Source organism: Electrophorus electricus, chromosome 4 (genome assembly GCF_041902795.1).
Source record: "Electrophorus electricus isolate QZ-2024a chromosome 4, ASM4190279v1, whole genome shotgun sequence".
Lineage (NCBI taxonomy): Eukaryota > Metazoa > Chordata > Actinopteri > Gymnotiformes > Gymnotidae > Electrophorus > Electrophorus electricus.
The window spans coordinates 7,921,681-7,940,829 of record NC_137500.1 but is presented as its reverse complement, the minus strand read 5'-3'; the positions used below and the strand labels follow the sequence as shown (position 1 = coordinate 7,940,829).

The following is a 19,149-nucleotide window of genomic DNA, read 5'->3' as shown; positions in this document are numbered from 1 at the left end:
ACCCGCAGCAATCCGTGCTAGTGCAGTAGCCGTCTAAAGCAGCCTGTGCTTGTGGCACGAATAAGCTATCACTTCGTCGTTAAAGAGTACGAACAAACTGAAAATATGCAACTTTGACTTTTAATTTGGCCTGCTATTAAATGTCAGTATATCAAAGCAAACGGGCTACAGCTCACTCAAGCTTCGTTCAGGTAAACGATTAAACTTCCTAATCGTCTAAAGCAAGATTGATTCTTTTACTATTCCATTTATCACCTTTTTCCTGTGAAACTAAAACGTAACTAGCCAGAATGTTAACGAGAGGTCACGATTCCGCTCCTATTTTCTACTATTAGCGATTCATGTGTTACAAAACTCTCAAAACATAAGCAACAGAAGAAAAAATTCAGATCTATCTTTATTATATAGATAGCAGCACGTTTTACAGAAATATAACTGCAAGAGTATACAAATGTACTGTTTTAAAGCAAAATACAGGTATATTTATGTTAAATGTTTTACTTCACATGAATATTCACACAATACTTAGACACACTCATAAGTAAACTGTTATCCCTATGACTTCAAAGTAACATTATTCACAACAAAAGCAAATCATAGTAAAAAAAATGCATATGAATGAAAAAGGGGGGGAAAAAAAGCACACACACACACACAAAAACAAACACACACACACAAACTGCTGGTGAGTGGGGTAAGCACTCTAAGGTTGCTGTCAGAAACCATGTTTCACTATGCCTTTTTTTTTTGAATGAGCCAAAAAAAGTGTCATCTTTCTGCCCTGTACCTTCTTATGCCAAATCGCTAAAGAAATAATAAATACAAAATTAAATTAAATTAAAAAAGCGGAGGGGGTTAAGCTGCATAGCAGTTTCATGATCTAAAGCTCAAATGCACCAAGTCTCTGCATTTGATCAACTAGTAAACAACACCTAGACGTGACAACTAAAATATCATTAGAAATCTTGCAGTTTTGACCTTTTGGATCACTTCAAAGATGAACTACAAACTCCAAAATGTCTAATTAATTACAAAGGTATTTTAGTAATAAGGGGGTACAGCATGGAAAGGCACAAAGTACTTCCAATAAAATAGCACATTTCAATGGGAAATAGAATAAATATGTGTATCCTAATTAAAACCTTTTTAGTTCTTACAATGAATTGTGCAGAAATAATCTGCATTTGTTTCTGGTTATCTTGCCAGGCATACCGTATGACATTCTGACTCAAGCTTGAACACTGGAACTTAAAAACCAGGAACTTGCAGATATATAATCCAAAAAGACCAAAAGGTTTTCCTCTGCCATATTCTAAGAGAAGAGATCTCCTATTAATTGGTCCTTAGGCAGATGTAGTGTGAATCTATATTTCTACACTTCAAAGTAAAAGCACATTCTTTCACTCTAAAATCAGAGTTACTATTTATTTATATGGAACATATATTCCAAATCAGCCTATGTATTCTTTAAAAATCTCTCCTTTTTCAGGTCTAAATTGATGGCATTTGAGTTTCACTTGTCAACAGAATCTCTGCTTCATAACACAGTGGTGGGGAGTTTAAAAAAAAGCAGTATTATCAATTTCTCTGCCTTAACTCGATGCATGCAGTACAGTACAGCAGAAGGGATTAATTGTTTTAAAATGTACATAGTACATTTAGTAATTTAAATCTTATAAAAATACTGTATGTATGGCTCACTTTATACAGGTGAGAGATTACATTTTACTATGAAGACAGCACATGTTCAACAAATCAATGTCACAATGAAAGAAACAACAACTAAACAGTCTTTACAGTTTGTGGCAAGTATTAAATACATAATTAGAATATGACTACATAGTGATGTTGGACAAGTACAGGAAATGGTCAATGATAAATAAGCAATAGATGAGGCAATTGTATTCTGAAGAAATGTAAGTTTTTAAAGAAAATAAATATAAACTCGATAAATATTTACTGGATAAACAAGTAAATATTTTAATTGATTTACTGTTTCATGTGAAAATGTCAGTGCATAAACTGCTTATGGAAATGAAAACTGACAATTACTTTTTAAAATCTAATCTTCATTCAGCAAAAAATGGGAGGTTGCAAGTCTGTGTCTATGAATCTGGTTCTTTAAAAACACATATGTGGTCATGTAACAAAATTCAAAAGCTTGACAAATCATGAAAAATGTTTCCCAAAAGAAGATAATCCATAATTATCGTCAAATTGACAGTGTCAACCTTTAGGAATGAGGCATTTACTAATATCAGTCCAAATGGTGACAGCAATGGTTATGTAAACATTGTAGCACCACTATACTAATGTGTTAAAAATGAACTCTGTACAACTTCATTTTCCATATCCAAAGAAAACCTATGACCCACCTTTTATATTAATAAATCTTTCCAGCAACTAGTGCTCAATGGAAAAACTGTCTAATACATTAAATATATATATAAAAAAAAAACAACAAAAAAAAAACAAAAAACCATGGATTGACCTTCATTTTACATAGTCCAGATATCTAAATGTTCTATTTGCTTCTACTGAACACACAACACAAATACACTGTACACATTGTGTCATGGGCATGCATGTGTATAGCTTGGTTAACAATCCTGAAACTTTCACTTTGTTTTTCTTTACAGCTTCAGTCTAAACTGATCAAATTATTTGAGCATATGGGCAGTGCAGACAAATGAAGACAAAGTCTTTCAATGAAACCAAATCTGCCGCCACTGCTTTTGATTTCGATGCCTGACACAGACAATTCAAATCATAACTTACTAACCATAGGACTGATTTGGCTTAATGAGAAAAATGTTTCTTACATTAGAACTGCCACACTCTCTCACTATTAGAGCACAATGAAACCATTCACAGCCTAATAAAGTGAAACCTTGAGAGTTTCAGAGGAATCAATTAGGCTAGCCTGTGGATGTATCCAACAACAGTATTAGATATTAACATACATGTTCACAAGAAATTGTTACACATCTCCCAGCAGGAATGACTAAAGATGGATCTCTTCTTTATAAAATGTTTTAGATGGTACACCAAAAAAATCTCTTACCTACATACAAGTATATACAGTAAATGTTACATGTTGTATGGATGAAAGGTGAGCACACTATACAATTATCTAAAAACATTAAACATGGCTCGTTAAATAGTTTACTGTGAAAATGGAGAATAAATGTGACAACTTGTAAAAAATAGAGAACCTTTTTGAGAAAGTTTGACTAAATGCTATAAAAACAGACATACACAGCAAACAGGTGGATATAAACGGCTTGAAACCTAGAAGGGAGTGTCTCATTTTAGAACCTCCATAAAGTGCTAAACATACCATCTAAAAATTCATAGACAATGTATCTTTCAAAGTGGTCAATCTAAGTCAGTTTCTAGATTTGTGTCAGTTTCTATTAATTAGATGGAAAATGTTTAACTCAGTATAAAATATACTGATAATGATCACACAACACATACTGCTGAGATATGAACTGCCCTGACAGGTCACATTATGCTGACTTGCCAGAACATTCATTGGCCCCAATTATGTTGATCAATAATTATCCCTAAAGACAACTAAATGTGATTACACCCACCTGTATTAGCCAACATAATCCAAAAAAAACCAAAAAAAACCACATTAAAAGCTTTAAAAAATGCTGATCCTCCTCCAGGTTGTACAACACATTACACTTACATGTACAAGCTCAAAACGGAGCTCAAGGAGGCTTAACAAGATGATGTTTCAGAGTAGGTTTACTGGTCTAGGAAGTCTCTGGGAAGCGTCTTCCCTTGTTCTTGAAATTGCTCAAGTAGTTTGTCAATCTTCTCATTGATGTTATTGGACTGTTGGTCCAATAAAGTGTGAATCTGGGTACTAGTCTGGAGCTGGCCCTGGTTATGATCTACACTAGGATGCCCCATGGTGACAAGCTGATCTGTCAACACAGGACCAGGAGGGTTTAAGAGATTAACACATACTGACAAAAAAAGGCTTTGTGAGAGTCTTTAAAACAAATTAATTGGATAATGTATATTAAAAGGTGCAGTGTGTAAGATTTAGCGGGAACTTTTATCAGAAATATACAGTATTAAATATAGTATATTATGCAAAACCATGTATTCAATAGTGTATAATCACCTGTAACTAATGAATTGCTTTTATTAACTTAGAATAAACCTTTCAAATCTACATAGGGAGTGTGTTCTCATCCAACAGAGGTTTCTACAGAAGCCCAGATCAGAAAGCCTAGCACTGGCTCTAGAGAGTGCCTTTAGCATTTCTACAATGAAGTGGCAGTTTGAATTTGGTGGCACTAAAGCAGCAGCTGGAAGATGTAGAATGAAGAAGAGTCAGTGGTAGCTGCTAGTGCTAGATAACCACTGTGTGTTGTGAGAATTTTGAGAACCCAAATTTTGACAAATGGAGGATTATACTTATTAATTAGCACAAGAAAAATGCAAAGGAACATTAATCTTCATCGTAAAACATGCAAAAAACATAAAGCAAAATTAAATCGGGACAGGCAACGGCCTTTCCCAGATAGATGAGGGACAAATGTTTTCAGAATAGTGCAGAAGTTGCCTGTTTTCTGGACGGACCAATAACAATCTAAATGCAATTTGATGTTCGATAGCTTTAGCTAGAACATGGTTATCAACACAAGTAACCCTTTTCCCTGTGTCAACGTTGAAAATGATCTAATTGCTACAAAGATTATTATTCTACATTTATGTGCCAAAAAAATGAATTTGATATTTGAAACAAAAAACTGGTGACAATACCGAGATGAAAGTTATTGTGTTGGCAATAAGTGTATTCTATCCACTCTAAATATGCTATTATTGTGCAAAGCTACTGCTAGCTATAAAATACTACCACAAATGTGGACCAAGTAAGAATAATATTTTCTATCTTACATACAAGATATAACAGTTTAACAGAACTAAATAATTAAGTACATTGTCTAAACCTCATGACTATTAATTATGGCTACTCAATGTAGTTGTAGACAATTACATCATTTTGGAAGTATCCTTGCATCTGATGGCCACCGCAGGTTCTATTACACACTTGGAAAAGGAAGGGTGAGGAAAGAGCATTCAATTGGTTGTAATTTTGCAACCTCACCTTTAGATGCCACTAAATCTTATACACTGCCCTTTTAATGATTGAAGCATTTTAAAATAACTTTTTATCTAAGGGGTGGTTGTAAGAACTTCTAAAACTCATCATAAAAAGGACTTACCAGTAGGGATCTCAAACAAAAATAGGCCTGTTTGTCCGGGTTGCCCAGGCTGGTTGAGGTTGCTCCCAGAAGCCGTCTGAAACAGTGGATCAGGTGTCTGTTGACTGGAGGTTGAGGTGGAGCTCTGCAACCCTCCAATTGCCACTCCACCCTGCCCACTAAAAATGGATGCTGCTGTAGCAGCCTGAGGCATCTTTTGGGTGCCCACAGCACTTTGCAAGGCTGAAATGGCTGCCTGTGGCAAAAAAATGTTGACAGAAGCTTGTTCTGTAGAAGAAACAGAGGCAACACTACCAGCGCTTGGAACAACCTGCATAGGTTGCTGGTCCTGAAAAAGCCCTGGTTGGGTTGAAGGCATATTGGCAGATGGATCACCCACAACAGAGCTTTCATCTTGGAAGGACATAGGCTCTGATGAATCCTGCTGGGCCACATTGACCAGAGTGGCTTGGGGAAAAATAATTTGTTGATTCTGAGTAGGCTGGGCTGGAGGTACAATAGACTGGTTTGTGGAACTGTCAACTGTAACATTTGCAGAGCTTGGGACTACCTGCATGGGCTGCTGGTCCTGAAAGATATTCTGTGGGAGTGGTTCCCCACCAATTGGACCCTGGTTCTGGCCACTGAATAGGAGAGTCTGAGGCAGATCTTGTGAGTTCATTGGAGTCGCACAGAACAATAAACCAGTCTGTGGTTGTTGCGGACCCTGGCTTTGGGATATTGTGGACATATTCTGAAAAAGAGAAGTTTGCTGGGGTGTTGGGATTCGTTGCTGCTGGGGAGTCTGCTGTTCCATTGATGTGGTCAACTGGGGTTGTCCTTGGAAAAGTGAGACTGTCTGGGGTGCTGAAGCTGACGTTTGCAAGGGTGTGAGAAAGGCTATCTGTTGCTGCTGTTGGCTCTGGGTATTGTCAGCTGTTATCTGACTAGGTAGAACACCTTGAGAAATGAAAAGTGTGGTTGAGGGTGCCTGCTGCTCTGGAGATAAATTAGTGGTTGCCAGCATTGACATTGTATTAGGAAATATGGCAGGTTGGACCTGGCTAGGCTTTGAAGTGCCAAAGAGTGCTGCTTGTGGGTCCTGTGTTTCAGTCATTGGGGAGTGGCTCTGAAACAACTGCTGAGGTGGTGAAGATTGGGAGGGAGTCTGCTGAAGGAAGCTGGATGTCTGAATAGTAAGCAGCCCTCCTGCCTGTTGGAAAAGTGCTTGCTGCTGTGACTGCTGGCCTGGGTTCTGGAGAAAACTATCAGATGGCTGTGATAGGGTGCCATCTGTCTGTGTGGTGCTCTGAGGTTCAGACATTTGATCCGATGGTACTCCAGAGAAACTTGGTGTGCACTGCATAGGGATTTGTGGCTGTAAGAGTTCTGACTGTAGCTGTTTTTGTAGATTTTCCAAGACTTCTTGGTGTTGCTCTTGCTGAAGTTTCTCCAAATTCTTCTGATGTTGCTGTTGTTGCAGATTATCAAATACTTGATGCTGCATATTCACCAGAGAATTTTGTTGCTGAATGTTCTCAAGGACTTTCTGGTGCTGTAGATTTTCCAGAACTTTGTGATGTGACTGTTGCTGTTGCAGGCTCCCAAGAGCATGTTGCTGAAGGTTCTCCAAAACCTTCTGTTGCTGTTGCAGATTCTCTAGAACTGTTTGCTGATGCTGGAGATCCACTAGTGCTTTCTGATGCTGCTGCTGTAAATTTTCCAATATGGTCTGTTCTTGATGCTGCTGCTGTTGGTTGGTCAGAGTGTTCTCATTGCCACCGAGCCTTAAACTGTTCATGTTTTCTTGGACATGTTGCTGAAGGCTTTCTGCAGAAGGATTTGGACCATAAAGCACAGAGTTAAGTTGCTGCTGTTCCTGAAGCTCCCGTACTGCTCTTTCCAGCTGTGCTACCTCATCCCGAGGTAAAAGGGTCTGGACCTGGGGTTGCTGGGATGGAGGAGGCCTTGACTCCATTCCCACTACCACCATTCCAGTGCCATCTGGACTGTTGTCTTCTGGAGACAAGGTCTCAGGGGTTTCCCGCAAGAACTGCTGAGGGACCTGTGCGGGCACAGGCTGAAGAACTGTTGTGTCTTCTGACAAGGACACTTGAAAAGATGTTGTGGGGGAGATGTCCTGATTCTGAATTGTGGTAAGAGGCTCAGGAGGTGCAAAAATTGGAGGTGCTGACTGCTGAGAGTGAACAGGTGTCAGAGGCACAGGGCTAGGAAAGGATTTGCTGCTACTGGGCAGGACATTGGTGGCGATTTCCAAAATTGGTTGGTTTGAACTGAGCATCTCTGCAGGCTGTATAAAATAAGAAAATGAGCTTTAAATGTGTTGTGTACTTTATACAGAAAATCTAGCTGTCTGCTAAAATGCAGTCATTAATAATAGGTAATTCATAGCCAACCTTAAAAACGTTGGATGTAGGGTTAGTAGAGACTTCCATTGGTGTGACTTCTTCTCGTTTAACTATGGATATCATTGGGGCTATCAAAGTACTGTTTAGACTACTTGTCCCAGTTTGCACAGCTGAAATCAGAGTTGAAACAAATGTAAATTCCACATACAAATAAATGATCTTTTGCTTAAGATATAAAAATATCACAGTATGATCACATTCTCAGAACATCACACCTTTTATCTGGTCTTCAAAAGTGCAAGGGTTGGATGCTGCTGGCAATTCTGACTTCACTGAAATATCAACTTTTTCTGCATGACAAAAGTGTGATTTACATGAACAGAATTGCAAAAATATACCCATCATATAATAATTATCCACAATATTCCAAGCTGCAATTAGAAAACAGATATTAGACAAAACTAAGAAAATGTCAATTTAAAATACTAGCTTTCAGGTCATAGCTTACAAGAATTAAATCAATCAAAATACAGAAGAAGCTAAGGATATCTTACTCTCGAGATTTATAACACTGAATCAAGAACTGACTAGTCACTGACAATGAATCATATTCTAAGCATTTTACTTAGACTTTCTATTTTAGCAAAACATGAAAGCCAAAGAAAAAACACAGAATGGGACACTCGTCCAATTAGAGAAAGCATCTGTGTGTATTTAAATGTATTATCTTTAGGAATCAGTGGATGTGGCATAAATTAGATAAATAAAAACCTTTACAATAATTCACAGTGGCCGTAAGCACATCTGGCTCCCAGCATGTGTGTCCAACTATGAACCATTGTACTTTTATAAGAGGCAAAAACAAACAAAACAAACAGAAAACAAAACAAACAAACAAAAAAACAACCTATGGCCACTGGCAATCACAAATGGTAAACAAATGCCTCCTTCATCCTTCTTGAATTAACTGTCCTTCAAGATGAACTCCAGAAAAGAATAAACCATAAGATTGTCTCTCTGGATTCAGTTTATGACTTCTGTACAAACCTGGTTGAGGAGTATAGGTGAAGGGCTGTAGTTCATGTGTTCTCCCTGCATTTGTTATCACAGAGATCCCAACTGACACAGGTGAAGTCACTGTCACGTCGCGATAAGGAGGCACCTTCACCACCAGATGATTCTGATTGAAATTAAAAATATAAATAAGCCCCAAAAGTGGCCAACATTACAAATAAAAAGTTACTTGGCTGGTGGCACCTACTTGATGGAAAAGCTCCATGTCAATCTCTGCTTCAGCTTGCCACGAGTTGTCATCTGAGGTAATGATATAAATGTAAAACTGATTACATGACTAGGTAGCACATGCAAAATATATGACATTTATATAAACACAAGTTTTAGCTGTTTTGTTTTGCTTTTTAGCATATACCTGTAGCATTTTCTTGAAAAATAACTTTGGTTCCTTTGAGGAAGTTCTTGCCAATAATGAAGATCTCCTCTCCTCCAGTCACTGGGCACCTATGAAGGCTCTTCTTCAGAATTTCAGGCACTCCTGCAGGTTGGGCTGAAGATTATGGAACAAAAAATGCATTAACATTCTTTGGATCATCATCATAAACAGTATTAAAGCACAGGTATGAACCTTAAGTAACAACACAATAAGATAAACAGTGAGGCTGTACTCTATTGGCATTTTTTTTTCAGGGAGGACCTGAAAAAACTCACTACAGAGGATTGGTGATGAAAGTGTCTGCAAAGTAAGGACAGATCCATCTGGTCTGGGAATGTTGACTCTGAATGCTAGCCGCGCCCGTGTGCTCTTCTTTTTAGATCCAGCCACTCCTATTCGGGCTTCAACATCTGCATTCCTTAGCTTCAATATCCCAACGCAGTCCACACTGTAGAAAGGCATCCTAGGTTAGTTACAATACTGCATAATCCCCAATGATTCTACCAGAAAAATACTGATGAACTGCCAAACAAGAAAAAATCTGTCCCTTACGCCAAGGTCATGGAGTTGTTGGGTTCAAGGTTCACTTCAATAACTGTGGTCCCCTCAATGTCTACCTCCTTACAGGCTGTCGTGTTACGCCCAGTGACTCTGCAGGCTTGATAGAAGCCATGAGGTTTTACGCGTCCAGCATCATTAGCCACAAACACTTGGAGTATGGCTGGTTCATTCACACCCTCTAACTAAAACAAGACAACAGTACACCCATGAATACCTACATTCACATTTTGGCTGAATTACAGTTGCTGTTTTATCAGAGAACGCCGTTTATTCTTAACACAATTCTAAAAACAGAACATTCTTAAGTAAACAAATTCTTACTTTGACAGTAGGGAAGCCTTGCTGTGTGCGGTCTTTGACAGATCCTCTGCTTCCTTCTGTAAGGTATCGTGCTCTATGCTGGGTTTCAGGCTGGACTAAAATCTTTAGTTCCTTCCCCTCACTTTTCTGTGGATACTGCACTGAAAGAATGCCCCCCTTCTGACTGCCAGCCACATCCAAGCTGCTACAAAGAATATGAGAAGAGGATTCAATAGCTGAGCGTGGCATAACAATTCATGCTGCAACACATCATCTGTGTCATGATATGTACACTTGAAAGTGATCATTTAAAATATATGTGTAAAAATATAAATATCACATGCCATGTCTGATGAGGGTAAATACTGCCATATACATGCATTAATTTCATTTATTTTAATTACAGTGTATTCAAAAAAAGATCTTGCATGATGTGAGCACCTTTGCCCCCCCCTCTGTTACTGTTTGCTAATAATTCTGAGTTCATGATCAGTTATGCTTGTTGAGCCAGTTAAATGTATGTATGCTCATTTAGTGAGAGGTCACATCAGCACACCTCCTGAGGCACTAAAATCCATTTACCCAAGCTGTCAAATGTTGCTTCTGTTAATCAGTCTGGAGGACACAGTGGTCTCTCCAAGACATGACTCCTACTGCAAACACACCACACCTAGCTATTAACACAAAATTTCCATTTAATCTGAATAAGTATCATATCTTATTCACTGACAGTTGAGAGAAGCAGCATTCTGACTCTCCTATAGAGCAGCATGCTCCCCTCAGCCAAAGCAGTACATATAACCAATGAAAGTGTATATATGAATTTATGTGCTAAACAAATCTTAAATTAATAAATATTCTAGTAAGTAGTTTTTATTTAGAACTTCAGTCCCTCAGCCAAAAGGTGCTCAGCATATACTACTTAAGACATCCCAGGTGGCTAGGTAATGGAGTTGGTTAAGAGAATCTCAAAAGCACGCAAAGCTGTCATTATAGGAAAAGGTGGATATTTTAAAGAATGTAATATATAACATAACTTTAACACTGACGTATTTGACAACTTCCCTATTATAATAAAATTCAAAAAACAAAAACAAAGAAAGCATAAGGGTGCCCAAACTTTTGAATGAGTGTGTGTGTTTCGTTAGTTGGTCTGTATATATACATATATATGTATATATAAAAATATATAAAACACATACATACACACATACATACACTCATGACCTATCAGGAAAAAAAAACCATCTTAAATGTTACTTTATTTGATTTATTAAACTGAATAATAATTTCCTTAAAATTAGTCAGTCCACTTAACATTTTCAGTATTCAAGAAAGTATTTGTTAAAGTAATTGTCTAAAACAGATTAATTAGTCTAACTGATTTGCCATATTTGGAGCCACAGCACCTCACAATTTGCGTTAAGTGAGGAAAGTCAGTCCTCATACCCAAGAGGTAACAAGACCTCCATATTAACAACACAACAAACCATCAAAACCAAAACAGTTTACTCATATAATGAAAGACCTAGTACACTCATTAACCAATGTCATAATTGTGTTAGTGCCAGCCTACTCATCTTGGCAGTTTCCCAAAAGTCTCGTGATGTTAAAGACCCAGAGAGCATATCACAAACATTAAAAATATTTTTATGATACTGTGTTACATAACACTCAGCAAATTTGTAATTAAAAATCAAACAGAAAGCTCATAAAATACACTGCTAAAAAATTGGCTCATCTGTCCTAGCTGAGAATGGTCTGGGTGTTTATCTTGTCTCAACTTGTTGTCCCAACAATTGTCCCAATATTCCAATGCCCAATTGGCAGCCTACTCACAGACTCTCAGTCTACTCCACTACTCAGAGCTTAGTTTTGTGGTGCAAGGTGTGTGAATCAGAATAATACAACTGTACATGTAAGACCAACATACAGACCAACTAACAAAAATGTGAACAGTTCTTAAGGTCAGACATTTAGTGGATGTTGGAATTCATAGGACACACTTTTTATATGTACACTATGTTCGTCGTAGTGCAGATGAGCCTAGCTATAATTCAATTACATATTAAGGTTGCCTGGGTCTATAAGAACATCTTAAATTATAGAGAGGTTTCAGTGTTATACTAGCTCTCATTTGATGGCGATCATGTCACGATGTTTTTGGGAAACCCAACATGTAAATGACTGAGTTACAAAATTGCTTTGCAACAGAAGGCTGAATAAATACCTGAATGACCATGAATGCCTGAAAAGATTAAAATTTAAACATGGAAAGGAACCAACCTCACTTTGAGATTGCCCTTCGCCTCAGAGCCCAGTTGTGAAAGTACAAAGTGAGGAGCTTTTGCACTGTCTGCATCAAACACATCCATGGTCGCTTCATCCCTGGTCACAGGTTTTGGGCCAGGCCGCTGGCGAGGCGTACGCTTGCGGGATTTTCGGGGTACCTCAGAATTGTCATTGTACGAGCTGCTGCTCAGCATGCTGAAGTTAGAAACGGAATCATCCATCCATATACTGCTGCTCTGCTCTGAATCTGGGTTGAGCACTAACTCGTCCTGGCAGGACATATGGCTGTCATCCAGCAGGTCTTCTGGAGGTGGGGAGATGTTTAGGACGGTCCGCCGCTTTGAGGGGGTCATCTGGCTCTGGTGGGCTGAAACTCCAACACCATCGCTCCCAGCAGCCCCACTGATGGTAGAAGTTGAACCAGGCTCCACTCCCAGAACCTCTGAAGGGAGACAGGTGTGCAGCCTGGAAGACTGCTCTGGAGTTGAAGTAGCAGAGTGCATGCTGGGACAGGAAGAGGCAGGAAGTGCACTGCCGTGCCCTCCAGGGGAGGATGAGGCGACACAAGGGGTGGCTGCATCTGTAGTATGCACAATGCAGAAGATTAATATCGTTTGTTACAAAACTGGCTATCAGTCCCATTTAAGTAGAGATATTTGAGCATGATAGTGTCAATTCTCCCCCCATTTTCTTATTGCTGATTTCCAAAAAAAACAAAACCAAAAAACAAAACAAAACAAAAAGAGAGAAGTAAAAAAGAAAGAAAGAAAGAAAGAAAAAGAAAGAAAGAAAGAAAGAAAGAAAGAAAGAAAGAAAGAAAGAAAGAAAGAAAGAAAGAAAGAAAGGCAATGGTTTTAAATCCAATTTTTTCTTATCCCCTTTGGTGATCAAGACATATGTGTTTGTGCACATAAATAACTATTATCATTATTGCTTTAAATTACATTCTATGGCCCAAATGCCCAAAATCTGAAATCCTGTACCACGTTAAAGTGTTCAAGTAAACATGCGTAAGGCATACAGAGCATGAATAACTGCTGTCATATAACTAAGGGATGAGCTAGGCCACACAGCCTCTGAAACAAATGCTGGCAATTATAATTCTCAGGTGTCAAATACTGCATGCCAATTGGTGGATTTGGTTGGGACTGAGCGTAGCCATGGAGACAGAATAAACAAGCTTCTGACCTACGAAGCAGAGAACTGCAGACCATTTTATAAGCAGACTCTCCCTGTTTCAGAGGGAACCCCCTGGAATAAAAACGACAAATGACAGCAAAAGAGCAGTAAGTGCTGGTCATTCAAGTCATCCAATGTAGATATCAGCAAATTTGGTCAATAAGTCATTTGTGCACAAATCAGCAAATTCAATAAAGAAGCAATAGCTCCAGAGAGATACTGCTAACTAGAGTACATGGCACCAAAAAAATGTTTGTGTTAAAAAATTCACAATGCCAGCTTTAAAATCATGTGTCCCAGCCTCATACTTAAAATTTCAGCTTTGATTCGGGTGTCTGCTAACCCTAAATTTTATTGCTGCTAGGCAGCCTCATTTTAAGCTTGTTCAATTTCCAGTGAAAATAGAAAGCAGCTCAGCAAGAAATCTGCCACTCTGTAATATAATCTTACATGACTGCAGTGATTCCAATGATTAAACAAGGGAGCATACAGCCTAACAGAAGAGGAATAAGCAGTACTTAAGCGCTCCATTAGGCTCAAGAAATTACTACATAAAGATTTTCAGTTAGACTCGGCATGTTTTTCTTTTTCATTACTGCTTAAAATGGGCAAATATAATTGGCAAACTTTGGTAAACTTTTCTTGGGCCACCTCAACTATAACTTGTCATTAGTGGGCACACGCCTGTAAGTGGTCTGGGCAAAAACCAGGAAACAACTTTTACTCACTGAGAGCAATAACAGGAAATTCTTTGAAAATTTTAGTGGTTTTACTGGAGACAAATGCAACTGAGAAAACTAGTAGAGAACTAGGTTAGAGAACTACACAGTACATAGTCAGTCTTCCACTAGAGGAAAGGTAATTATGAAAAGCACTGATAACACTGAAACAAATGTGCAGATGGGTTTACAAATACTTTTGGAGACATTAATGAATACCATGTTATGAACTTGATAAGATGAACTGTTAAAATAAACAAGACAGAAGGTTGCAGCATCTGTGGTTAAAAAGGGGAAAACATTTTAAAATGTCAGAGTGGCAAAGACAACATTCAAGTGCATTTTGGCAAACACATACAAAGAGGGCAGAATACAGCAGTACAATAAGTGATCAAAACTGATTTGGAGTCAGAAAATATAATGGCTCACTTGTTTTAGGGCAACTAAAAAGATAAGATGGTGCCCTGGAGTAACCAGAATCGTAGCATACCTGAGGCCAAGGCTGCAGAGGGAAGAGGGCCTGCCTCTCCACCGCTCTTCTGGCTCATGCTGTGCTTGTCCTGAGTGGTTGGGGGAAGCTGCAGCTCTTTAGGGAGTAGGTCATACACCGATTCTGAAGAATGCACAAGAGCAGAAAGATGGGTTAAGCAGTGAAAGCAAAAGTGAGTGAGTGCAAGTGAGCAAGTGTCTTTGTGAAGGCTATGGGATAGCCTATAACTTAAATATAAAATAATTCACTGTCCATCATAATTATGTTATTCCTTTTTTATCCTACTTTATTCCACTTCACTCAGAAGGTAATATACAATGTCTCATGTCTTTTATGTCAAAATGGGTCAAAAAACGGTGTTTACGTTTCATGCACTACAATGTTATAACCTTGTTAGACTCTGTAGAGAGTGACTAAGAGGTAGAATAAGACTAACAAATTTAAATGCGTTCATTTTTTAAATTTTGTAAAATGCCTTATATCATATCCTTTATAATGTCAGACATCAGAGAATAGATCCCCCATATTTTTCAGCTTGCATGCTGAAAACATGTGGAAGTACAATTATTAAATCCTGACTGCTGGCTATGAACAAGAGAAAAGTTGCATGTTTTTCACCACTTCACACATCTTTTAAAATGTATATTGCATCAAGAAATTAGGAATTACACTAAACTAAACTTTGGTAATCTTTTAAACCTGTTGTGAGAAACGTGAATTATGCTAAAATGCTATATTATATCAATGAAGAGGATTTCTATTTGTATAAAATCAATTGTCATGACATATGCCAGTGACAATAAATAATCTTTCGGATCCTTCCTGCACTGGCTCCTGTACTTTATTACATGGAGAATACAGAACCAGATGCATGCGCTTAAAGTAACAAACTTAAAAAGTCAAGGATGGTTGCAGCTCCCATGATCTACATTCCAGCTGGTCTGTTGCTATGTGTTCCTTGATTTCACTGATATGCCAGTTGTGTTCCTCAAACAGTTGGAGGAGGGTGGCAAGAGTAGTTTACAAGAACATATATGGTACATGCAGAAGTGGTTGTACATGCACAAGCATATGACTCTTTCAAATTTTGTCACCTTTCACCACAGATGGAGTGGGGTGTGGGGTTTGGTGCTGAAGCCACAAATGCTGTTCTCAACCCCCCCCAATCTTTTACGTTCCTCCCCCTCCAAACTAATTCAACTTCGTGTAATTTCCCCTCAGTCTCTCTGACTGCACCAGCAAACTAACATTGCCATGGGGTAAAATTCTATTACTGGAGAAATATCACAACATACAAGTCCGCCACAACATTGCTATGGGGAGTTGTTGTCTTGTGTGCGTTACTTTTCGTTCAGTCTGCCACCCCAGTGAGCAAGTCTTTTAATAGCTAGCTATCTATGGACATAAGAAGGCTTCTCAAGAGGGGTCAACTCGGCCGCCGTCCACTGAAAGTGGTTCAGCTTCAGCAGCATCAGCATGGACCAGTGAACTGCAGAAACATGATGTTTCAGGTTTGTGAAACCACAGCTAACACTCAGATTAGTAGCAGTGAGCTGGTGAAGTGACTAAGCCTAATGGGTGTTGCTGCTTGCTTGTTAGCTAATTTGACTGTGTTTGCACATCAATATACAGCTAGCTACAGTTGATGCCACATTGGTGCTTGTGAGATGCGATTCTGCTGCTGCCGACCTGTTCAGATGATTGAAAGTGCCAGATTTTTGTTCTTTCTAAGGAAAGAAATGCCAATACCAATGGGAGTAGCGGCAGCTCAGTGGTTAGTGTACTTGAGTAGCAGTCTGAAGATGCCAGTTCAAGCCCCATCACTGCCAGGTTGCCACTGTTGGGCCCCTGAGCAAGGTCCTTAACCCTCAATTGCTTAAGTTGTTTTCAGTCATAATTGTAAGTCACGTTGGACAAAAGCATCAGCTAAATACAACAGTGAATAGCATTTCACAGGAATTAAGCCATTTTAGAAGAATTACTGTTATGAATGTGATTAATTTGAGATCTCTCTCTCCCTCTCTTTCTATATATCTATAAGAGAGGGAGAGAGAAATTTGTTATCCTTATTTTAAACTAACAAAGTTACTTTTCTGATACTATATTAAACTAACTTAGCTAGATAGATAATGTCAGGTTAAAAGACAAGCCCCTTAGGTTTGGGATAAAACCCGAATGTTTACAACCTCCACCCCTGTGCTTCACGCTTTTCGATACCCAATACAATAACCTTGCATTTCAGTTTCTGTTTAATTTCTAGCTTTGCTTTTGGCCATCGTTTCTATGCCTACCCTTTTTCAAATGTTAGCTTTTATGCCGAAACATTTCTATTACCATTGTTTTTCACATTATGGCTCAGAATTACTGATACTCTATTAGTAAAATATGTCAAACCACGCAACATTTAACTGACTTATCTAACTGAATATCGCTACAACAGAATTTAGTAGTCTAAGCAGCGTTAAGTGTGACATATATGATCATATCATAGTCGGTACCGAAGGCCAGTTAACTACAACTCGTTGAACAACAGTGGCTGGGTTAAGGCTTCGCGTTGAGGCAATATCTAATTGCAACTTTATGCTATGCCGTAACAGATGAAAACCATGTCATCTTCAGCAATTACAAGACACCAAGTCGCTCTCTTGAAAACCTTAAGTACTAAAAACCCGAGCCTTGGCTTGCCACTAACATGGCTGGCGCTTGTCCAGAATTCACGGCACGAAAGAACACAGAAAGACTGCGACCGCGTTACTTCAAGCACTACGAATTTTTTAATTTAACAACTGTCCTCATCTGTGAAGCAAGCTCAGCTCAAAGTCCATACTCTACTGAGACGACCGTTTGCCTTGCCAAACAACCAAGCTGTTGGCGCGAACAGATCACTGTAAACAAATTGTGCGTGAAGTTAATGAAAACAAAAACACGGCCGTTGGCCACAGACGGAACCAGGGCACGCGTAAGTAGCCAACGCTGCTAGCGATTCCTGATGTGAGGGCGACGCTAGCTAGGCTAGCTGTATTATAATCAAAAGGCAGTCGAAACAGTTTACTGCCTCACAAAAGAGTTAAGTAACGAATAGCATCGGAAAATAACATCAGACTTACCTTTTGAATACAAAGACTTAGGAGAATTGAGATCAATATCCGTGCTTAGAAGAGATATAAAATCAGAGGGCATACTAACTTGGCTAGCTAGGTTAGCTTAGTACCTCATGAGAGCAGAGCAACGGATTCTCCCACTCCTTGAAACGGCAAGCTTACTGGACAATGACTGCGGGAACCAGGTTAATCAAAGGTCACGTTTTACGTATACATACACAAACACACACATATATATATATATAAATAAATATATATATATATCCCAAATCGTTACAAAGTCGGATTATTATTTGGTCTTGTAAAAGAAGCGTTTTCACTCGCTCCATCGGATTAGCAAACTAGCCATACAAGCCATTCACGGTTTTCCTGCACGACTCCTCCCCCTTTCGCACGCATGCGCCGACGCGTCATTCTTGGCAGTCTAGGTTGCAGGAATGTCAAACAGCCCTCTTCAACCTCTCAAATGGCTTTGACAACGTGGACGCGATTCCTCCCCTCAAAATCTGGAAGTGTGTAACATAGATATTCACTGATAACTCTTGTCGATCAGAATGATGAGGCGACGTTTACGATAAGTCGTTTTTATTCGTCGGTCTGCTGCCATTGTCTGTCGATACTAGATATGAAACAAAGAGCATGAGCACAAAACACCTGTGGAATAAAAAGAGTAAAGCGAGTAAAAAAAAATGAATTATTTAGTGCCTTCGCATTTGAAACGCCGTATCAGGAGGAAAGGTCTGCCTAACGTTATTAAATAATAAGAAGGTATATGTTTGAGTTCTTTACAGTGGAATGACTAAGGTTAAGTCAGTGTCAATTAAACAGAACTGCATGCAGCATTATTCTGAACAGAGAGGCTTGCTGTTGTTTTCCGTGTGTGTGTGTGTGTGTTTTAAAGAAATAAAGGAAGACCCATGTTCAGCTGTCTTATTCTGTAACTCCTTTTGATTCAACACATTATATTCCTGATAAAAGAGCATATAAGGTACATTATAGTATAAGGTATAAGACCTTCTACCATTTGTGGAATTTTATTCTATAACCATTAAAAAACATTAATATATTACTTGTTTATTAACAAGTATTTCAAGTAACAAGTATTAGCAATAATTATTATTAATACTGAAAATGTAAAATATTCTGATTTCACACTCTGGCAGACTGAATCCAAATATGGAGAAATCATTCCCTGATCACTTTTAAATCAGGTCCCTAAAGTACTGGAAGTTTACTATGCCTCTGGTTTGCAGTGTAAAATCCTAAAGACAATCATGGATGATCTTAAGACACACAATGTTTAGAGCCACAGAGTGATAAAAGCACAAAGCGGTTACGTACTCCATATTTTAATATTATTGATTCTATTCCAGATACTATATTATTGTCCTACATAACGTGATTCATTTCGAACTCTAGTAAAAAAAAATAATAAAAATGCTACTGTAAGACTTTCT

At 38.5% G+C, this 19,149-nt stretch overlaps 1 protein-coding gene and 1 long non-coding RNA gene across 5 annotated transcripts; one reads left to right on the top strand and one right to left on the bottom strand.

Moving 5' to 3' along the window:
- The first annotated feature begins 55 nt into the window (after positions 1 to 55).
- On the top strand, positions 56 to 9,317 carry LOC145657448 (uncharacterized). The gene is made up of 3 exons (XR_014123122.1): positions 56 to 191; positions 8,711 to 8,919; positions 9,108 to 9,317. It is a non-coding gene; the product is annotated as an uncharacterized LOC145657448 (long non-coding RNA).
- Positions 380 to 18,929, bottom strand: nfat5a (nuclear factor of activated T cells 5a). Of its 4 annotated transcripts, none has more exons than XM_027000998.3 (13): positions 17,699 to 18,929; positions 14,592 to 14,714; positions 12,198 to 12,783; positions 9,933 to 10,116; positions 9,603 to 9,793; positions 9,326 to 9,498; positions 9,030 to 9,164; positions 8,862 to 8,914; positions 8,648 to 8,780; positions 7,876 to 7,950; positions 7,649 to 7,770; positions 5,253 to 7,542; positions 380 to 3,941 (listed from the first exon to the last, which is right to left on the bottom strand). In XM_027000998.3, exons 1-13 carry the CDS (start codon positions 17,769 to 17,771, stop codon positions 3,760 to 3,762), a joined length of 4,320 nt encoding a protein of 1,439 aa, XP_026856799.2. In that variant the 5' UTR covers positions 17,772 to 18,929; the 3' UTR covers positions 380 to 3,759. The 4 variants fall into 4 exon arrangements, with proteins under 4 accessions (XP_026856799.2, XP_026856800.2, XP_081568228.1 ...); XM_027000999.3 differs by having other exon boundaries at positions 9,933 to 10,113; XM_081712102.1 differs by having other exon boundaries at positions 17,803 to 18,929.
- Between the last annotated feature and the right edge of the window lie 220 nt (positions 18,930 to 19,149).